Below are 7,636 nucleotides of genomic sequence, written 5' to 3' on the forward strand. Positions count from 1 at the left end.
GCTTTGGGTCAGGCGCTGGGGATGCCACCAGACCAGACAGGACCCAAGGAGTGCCTGCCCTCCCGAAGCCTCTCCTCTGTGGGCTGAGCACCTCCATCCCCCCAGCAGCCCAGGCACCGCACTGGGCCCTCTACACAATTGTTTGTAATAAATAAAGTTCCCTTCTCTCCCCAGCAGTCCCAGGAAGTTGGTCTGAGATCGCCATTTAGCAGATCCGGACACTGAGGCCTCCATTCAGGAAGGCTGGGCCTGGGATGGCCTCTGGCAGAGTGGCATGGCCCAAACTCCTGCTGCCCCCAGAGGGGCGGGCAGGTCTGGGCACGGGTGTGGGTACCTCTTCTGCCTGCTCTGGGTCATCCCCTTGGGGAAGGGGTGGCTCCCAGGGCCTCTCCCAAGGCAGAGCTCCAAGCTCCCTCTCTAATCTGCCTGCTCCCAGCCGGCTCCTTGGCCACGGCCTTATCAACCAGGCCCTCGCTGTTGTTCAGAGCTTTTTCCCGCGATCTGTTTCCCCGTGCTTGGCCCTATCACGCCTGCAGCCTTGCCTGGTGCCTGGGCTGGCCCAGGAGTGGAGGGGTTCCTCCTCTGAGGCCGGGGGAATGGGCCCAGCTGAGCTGCCATCAGCACCGGCATCGGCTGGGTATTTCCTCTGAGCTTCTGCCTGGGGGGTGGCGTGGGGGGTGGCGGGGACAGAGGACCACCAGGAGATGCTCTGTCTCCTGGGAGCCCTCAGGAGAGCCTCCTGGCTGGGCGCAGGGATGTGAAACATCTTGGGGGGTTGGGGCAGCGGGCAGGAGATGCTCGCTGCCCCAGAGGGCTCTGCACCAGAAGCCAAGAGTACCGGGTAGTCAGGCTGGTCCAGCTCTGCACTCCCCGACCCGCTAACCCGTGGGTTCAGTGATGGGCCTGGGCTGGGCTGCCCTGTGCTCAGTCCCTAGAGTTGGTGGACCTTGGCCTCTTCCTCCCCGTGCACAAAATGACCTCAGGCCTCCAGTGGGGTCCTCTCAGGCCTCGAGCTCCACATAGAAGCTCAACCACTTCCTCCACCCCCGAGGAGAGAGGAAAAGCCCCTCCCTCTCTGGGGGCCAGATTCCGGGCCGGAGCTGTGGACAAGGTGCAGCCCCGCTCTGGCTACGTCAGCACCCAACTTGCACAATAACGTGGATTTGCGATTGAGGTGGCCCCCCTCGTTGCAGCCCACCTGCCAGGTTCCTCTCTGATAGGTGCTGAGCACGTACTAGGCACTCACCAGCACCATCAACCTGGATTACCATCTTACAGAAAAGGTAATAGGCCCAGAGAGGTTAAGCGTCTGCCCCAAATTGCACAGCGGGTGAGCTGGGATTCTAACCCGTGAGCATCTGACTCCAAAACCTGTGCTCAGACCACAACTTTCCACGGCCTCTGAATGCAGACCCCACCGGGATGCAGATGCAGTTTTCTGGGTGCAGGGTGCAGAGTGTTTCACAAATGGAGGTACCCCTGCCCTTCCTTCTCGGCTCCCAGGGTAACTCAGGGCATGCAGCAGGGGCAGGCTGACCTGGGGTTTTCTAGAAGTGGCTGTATTGGTTTTCCAGCAAGAGAGGAGTGAGGGACACTAGGCTTTGTAGCTGCTGTAAAAAAAAAACATAAACTGGGTGGCTTGACACAACAGGAATGTATTCATTCAGGGTTCTGGAGTCTAGAAATCCCAAATCAAGGTGTCGGCAAAGTCAGCTCCTCTGGAGTTTCTGAGGGAGCATGTGTTTCAGGCTTGTCTCCTAGCTTCTGGTTTGCCAGCAATCCTTGTCTTGAAGCCGCATCCCTCCAAATCTCTGCCCCCATCTCCACGTGGCCCTTCTTCCTGCACGTGTCTGTGTCTGTGTGTCCAAGTTTCCTTCTTCTTATAAAGACACTTGTCACATTGGATTTAGGGTTTCTCTGCACCTAGCGTGACATCACCTTAACTTGATTACATCTGCAAAGACCCTATTTTCAAATAAGGTCACATTCACAGATTCTGGGTGGATGTGAACTTTGGGGGACAGTATTCAAACCAGGACAGTGGATTTTGATTTTAGGAGGAGGTCCTAAAATATAGAGGAGTATCGTCCTCTCGTCCTTCCTAAACTTTCTCGTCTTCTCCCCCTATAGGTGTGGGGCACCCGGTGACGATGCCACGCTCCTTCCTGGTGAAGAGTAAGAAGGCTCACACCTACCACCAGCCTCGTGCCCAGGAGGATGGGCTCCTCTGGCCTCCTGCCCTTGGTCCTGGTGAGTCATAGCCCGGGCTGGCCTTCTGCTGTACCCACCAGGACTCCCTGCCCATGTGATGGGGGTGCAGCAGCATCCCACCGGAAGTAGCCGCTCTTCCAAGTCTGGAAACAGGAGGAGTTCAGTAAATGTGGGTTGAATGAATGAATAAATGCACCTATCTCTTCTCACCCCATGGGGGTGATGAGAGCATCCTGATTGGCGCTGTCCTCAGCAGCTGACGTGTGACTCGTAATCAGAAGGCTGATCTAGGGCTGAGGGTGGGTGCTCAGAAAGATGGAGACTGGTCCGAGAGCTCTCCTCGGTGGGGGGGAGGGGGAGGGGGAGGGGAGGGGAGGGGGGAGGGGAGGGGAGGGGAGGGGGAGGGGAGGGGAGGGGAGGGGATGGGAGGGGGAGAGAAGGGGAGGGGAGGGGAGGGGAGAGAAGGGGGAGGGGAGGGAGGGGGAGGGAGGGGGAGGGGAGGGGGAGGGGAGGGGAGGGGGAGGGAGGGGAGGGGAGGGGGAGGGGAGGGGGAGGGGAGGGGGAGGGGAGGGGAGGGGGAGGGCAGGGGTCTCCTCCTGGCCTCCACGCTGCTCCCACCATCCTGGGAAGAACCAGGGGCGGCAGCAGTGGTCTCTCTCTGGTGCCCCTCCTTCCCCCAGTCCCTCCGGACTTCCCAGAGCTGAAGTCTGACGGTCTTGTCTCCCCACAGTGGCCAGGGACCAGGTCCTGAGCACCAACCCTGTCCTCAGCACCCTGTTCCCAAACCAGTGCCTGGACTGGACTGACCTCAAACGGGAGCCGGAGCTGGAGCTGGACCAGAGCTTGATGACCAGGATGGCCTCCGCCCCAGGTACCCAGCAGGGGACCCCCGCCACTCCCCAGCGGGTGCAAGGGGAATGCAGGATGGATGGGCCTGTGGAAGTGGGGCCCCTCGGAGTTGTGGAGTCAGGGAGGATCGACAGTCCAGGCTCTCAGGCTTCTGCTTGAATCCCTCCAGGACGGGGAGTTCATTCCCACATGAGAGCTTCTGTGTGGTGGGGCAGAGGAAGCAGCTGGACAGGCCCACGTAGTGGGTGAGGTGGGCACTCTGCAGGGCTGGGGGCACATTTCTGGACTGAAAAGTCAAGGAGCCACAGTGAGGACCCAGACCCCCCCCAGTAAATAATCGGGGCTACACACCAAAGCCTCAGCATGAGGTCACAGTGGAGGGTGGCGGGGAGGGGGTGCCCTGCTTTGAATGTCACCACTAGGTATATGTCCCACTCTCCACAGAGGGGCCTGCTGTGACGTCCCGACCCCAGGATGAGGGCTCGCCATCCTCCGACTCACCCTCGTTCTACAAGCCCAGATTCTCCTGGGATGCCCTGGCTTCATCCTACGGGCACAGCTACCAGCAGGCCCCCTCCACCATGCAGTCTGCCTTCCTGGAGCGCTCCGTCAGCCTGTACGGCAGCCCTCTGGTGCCCAGCACTGAGCCGCCCTTGGACTTTAGCCTCCACTACTCTCCGGGCTTGGACGCATACCACTGCATCAAGTGCAGCAAGGTGGGTGGCCGGGATGCGGGTGGGCTCTCGGGTCCTGCTTTCATCACCTCTCCAGCACCCTGGCAGCTGCGAGTGCTCAGAGCTGGGTGCCCCCTGTGATGTGACTCTTGGGTCCTCTGGTGGGATCAAGGACTCACAACATTCGCCCTCATCACCGTTCATTGAGCCCTGACCATGTGCTCATCCCTGTGCTAAGCACTTGACATGCATGAGCCCCGGGAGGTGGACGGAGGGCTAAGGTTCAGAGACGTTGAGTCACTTGCCCAATGGCACGCAGCAAGTAGATATCACAACCAGCATTCAAACCTGGCTCTGCCCAACTCCCACTTTTTAACCGCCATTCAGCCTCCAGATAGGGCCAGGAGGGGCCTTCCAGATCCCCCCTCCCAGACTCCATTCTATAGACAGGAAAGCCAGCCGCAGAGAGGGAAAGGGACCTTCCCAGGACACACAGCACATGGCAGCAGAATCGGCAATCCAGTGTTCCTTTTCCTGTACACCCACCTGTGGCTTAGCTGGGTGCAGAGGTGGGACCCTGGCCCTCTCCCTCTCTGCACCCCCGGGGCCTCATGCTCTGCCCCTCCTGCAGGTGTTCTCCACCCCACATGGGCTCGAGGTGCACGTCCGCCGCTCCCACAGTGGGACCCGGCCCTTCGCCTGCAACGTCTGCGGCAAAACCTTCGGCCATGCAGTGAGCCTGGAGCAGCACACGCACGTCCACTCCCAGGTGGGCAGCTGGCTGAGCACAGCACCCTCACTTCCCACCCCTGCTCTGTGCTCTCCCCAGGAAGCCTAGGGGGCATCGGTGGGTCTCTCTCTGTGCCCCTGAAGGTGACAGATTGGGGGGCCCTCATTATCTGCCGCCCTGATCTGGGTCTCCGTCACCCGCCCTTAACACATTTGAGTCCCTGATGGACCAAGCTGGCTTCATGTACAGTTGGAAGAGGCTAGGAGCTCAGGTGGGATTTCGGGGGCAGCGAGATGTCTGGGATGCTGAGGAATGACCCCACCTCCTGGGTGGTCAGGACAGGTTTCTCACCTCTGAGACCCTTGACTCTTAGAATCTTGAAATCAGGCTTAAATGTTCATCTCATTCCACTTAGCCCTACCTGATGCCGAAATCCCTTCCTCAGAGTCCCATTCCAGGGAAAGCACCTGACACTGACCTGAGTTGCTAACACCTGGGTAGATATAAAAGCTCAGGTGGGAAACGCAGGAAAAGATGGTTAGAATGTGCCACGTGCCAGTTGCCAGCTCAGTTCCTGACCTCCAATCCTCCCAACGATCCTTTGAGGTCACTACCCATAACGATCCAATGTACAGATGGGGAAACTGAGTCCCAGGGAGGTTAAATGACTTGCCAAAGGTCACGTGGCGAGTAAGAGGCAGAAGCCAGAATTGGGCCCCAATAATTCAGCCGCTTAAACAAACCACAAGGGGAAATCCCCTAATAGGAGGCCACTCAGGGGCCAGGCCACGGCCCCTCCTAGGAGGCAGGAATGGGGGTCCCTGGTTCCTGCTCCTCCAGGCCCCATCCTCGAGGCCACCCCAATGGAGTGTCCTGTTCCTCAGGGGATCCCGGCCGGGTCCAGTCCCGCGCCCAGCCTGGCAGTCCCGGGTCGCGAGGCCCCACCTGCGCCTGACCCCCCGGGGCCTCGTTTCCTCCGGCAGGGGCGCAGCTTCGAGTGCCGGATGTGCGGCAAGGCCTTCAAGCGCTCGTCCACCCTGTCCACCCACCTGCTCATCCACTCGGACACGCGGCCCTACCCCTGCCAGTTCTGCGGCAAACGCTTCCACCAGAAGTCGGACATGAAGAAGCACACCTACATCCACACCGGTGAGGCCGCGGCCCGCGCTCTGCCCCAGCAGAGCTCCTCCCCGGCCTGGGTCCGCCGACCCTCCCCCCACCCCGCCCCCACCAAGCCCCCCACCCCAGGGCCCAGACAGAGCCTGCGGGCACCCAACCTTTCACTGTTAAAAGGTGCGGGCTTTAGGCCCCGGGTGGGGAGGGATGGGGGTGTCAGGTTACACAGGGGAGGCCACCCCGCTCCAACAGGAGGGCGGGGTGAGCTGTGTTACTTACTGCGTAGAAAAAGTACTGGAAGGAAATAGCAAAATGTCGACACTGATAATCTGTGTGTAGAAGTGAGACCAGCAGGTGAATTTCTCCTTCGTTCATCATTCCTTCATTCGCTCATTCCTCCAGCCATTCATTCCTTCATTCCCACATTCATTCATTTCCCATTTGGTCATTCATTCAGTCATGCTGCTACTCACCCTTTTGGTCCCCCACTCATTCACCCATTCCTCGTTTGGTCACTCATTCATCATCCCTCCAACCATTCATTCATCCTCATTCATTCCTCCATTCCTTCATTCCTCCATTCCTTCATTCCCCACTCTGTCATTCAGTCATTCATTCCTCCATCCATTCATTTGTTCCCCCATTTGGTCACTTTTTCATTCGTCCTTCCAGCCACTCATTTATCCATTTCCTCATTCATTCTTTCCCCATTCGGTCATCCATTCACTCATTCTTCCAACCATTCATTCATCCCTCCATTCATTCATTCATTCATTCCCCATTCATTCATTCCTCAGCTGTTAGCCAGTGCCTCTTTTGTGCAGGGTCCTGTACCAGGTGCTGGGCTTCATTGATAAACAAGGTGGACCCAGTCCCTGCCTTAAAACTGGGGTACAATTGGCCGAGGGGTTGGGTGGTCAGAGTTGTATTTTTCTTGTCTCCCTTTTCTAATTATTTTCTAAAGTGAACATGCAATAAAACATAATAAAATTCCAGAGAACAACTGCAGGGCATTGGGGCAGCAGGTCTGGTCCAAACGGCCCTGACCCTGTCCTTGCCGCCCCGCAGGTGAGAAGCCACACAAGTGCCAGGTGTGTGGGAAGGCTTTCAGCCAGAGCTCCAACCTCATCACTCACAGCCGGAAGCACACGGGCTTCAAGCCCTTCAGCTGTGAGCTGTGCACCAAAGGCTTCCAGCGTAAAGTGGACCTGCGGCGGCACCGCGAGAGCCAGCACAACCTCAAGTGAGGCTGTCCCCGCTCCCAGCTCCTGACCGGCCTGCCCCAAGATCGTGTCACCTGGAGGGAGGCCAGCCTCACACACCCAGATCCCCAGTCTCCTGGAGGCAGCACTGGACCGACTCGTCAAGCTTGTTTTGAGATTCACGAAATTGCTGTGTGACCTCGGGCAAGTCACTTTCCCTCTCTGGACCAACAATTCTCCTGCTGCAAAGTGTGGCAGCTGGATCTTTTCTGAGCTGATGTTGTCTACAGGTCTAAGGGCTCGGTGCCTTCCCCCCGGGGCAGAGCCCAGGAGGCCAGAGTAGCCCCAGGTGCACTGCGATGCCAAGAACAGACCAGAGCTGGGACCCACAGAGAAATCCTCCCCCTGCCTGCTGCTCACGGGGATCTGGTCAGCTCGGTTTTCAGCAGGCCCCTTTCTGGCTGCCGTGGGTGGTCAGAGCTGTCTCCTGCCCCAGTCGGAGACCTAGAACCCCTCTGCTTCAGCCAGCGTGCTGGCTGTTCCCCACTCCTGACGGGCGCTCAGGCCACGGGGGTTCTAGTTCTGCGGTCAGACCACGGGGAAACCAGCAGTTACTGCTGTCAAAAGCCTGTTGCTCTCAACAGCTGTAAATAAAAGACACAGATTTACTTACATATCGCCACCATTTTTTAAACGCATACCGGGTGCAAGCTAGTGCCTGAGGCTCTGGGGAGGGATGGTGGGAAGGCTTGAACAGCATAGAAAGCTCGGGAGTCGCTCGCAGACACATCGGGGGACCAAACTGATAAAGTGCTGAAACAGAGGCGTGAGAGACCCGCGTGACGAGACCCCAG

At 58.6% G+C, this 7,636-nt stretch overlaps 1 protein-coding gene across 3 annotated transcripts; it reads left to right on the forward strand.

Moving 5' to 3' along the window:
- Positions 1-2,150: 2,150 nt before the first annotated feature.
- Positions 2,151-6,827, forward strand: GFI1B (growth factor independent 1B transcriptional repressor; the record flags this gene model as incomplete). 3 transcript variants are annotated; one of them, XM_079927542.1, is made up of 6 exons in its annotated part: positions 2,151-2,250; positions 2,942-3,082; positions 3,505-3,776; positions 4,366-4,503; positions 5,349-5,613; positions 6,649-6,827. In XM_079927542.1, 6 exons carry the CDS (start codon positions 2,151-2,153, stop codon positions 6,825-6,827), a joined length of 1,095 nt encoding a protein of 364 aa, XP_079783668.1. The 3 variants fall into 3 exon arrangements, with proteins under 3 accessions (XP_079783668.1, XP_079783669.1, XP_079783670.1); XM_079927543.1 differs by having other exon boundaries at positions 5,448-5,613; XM_079927544.1 differs by lacking the exon at positions 4,366-4,503 and having other exon boundaries at positions 5,448-5,613.
- Between the last annotated feature and the right edge of the window lie 809 nt (positions 6,828-7,636).

Source organism: Stenella coeruleoalba (genome assembly GCF_951394435.1).
Source record: "Stenella coeruleoalba genome assembly, chromosome: 7".
Lineage (NCBI taxonomy): Eukaryota > Metazoa > Chordata > Mammalia > Artiodactyla > Delphinidae > Stenella > Stenella coeruleoalba.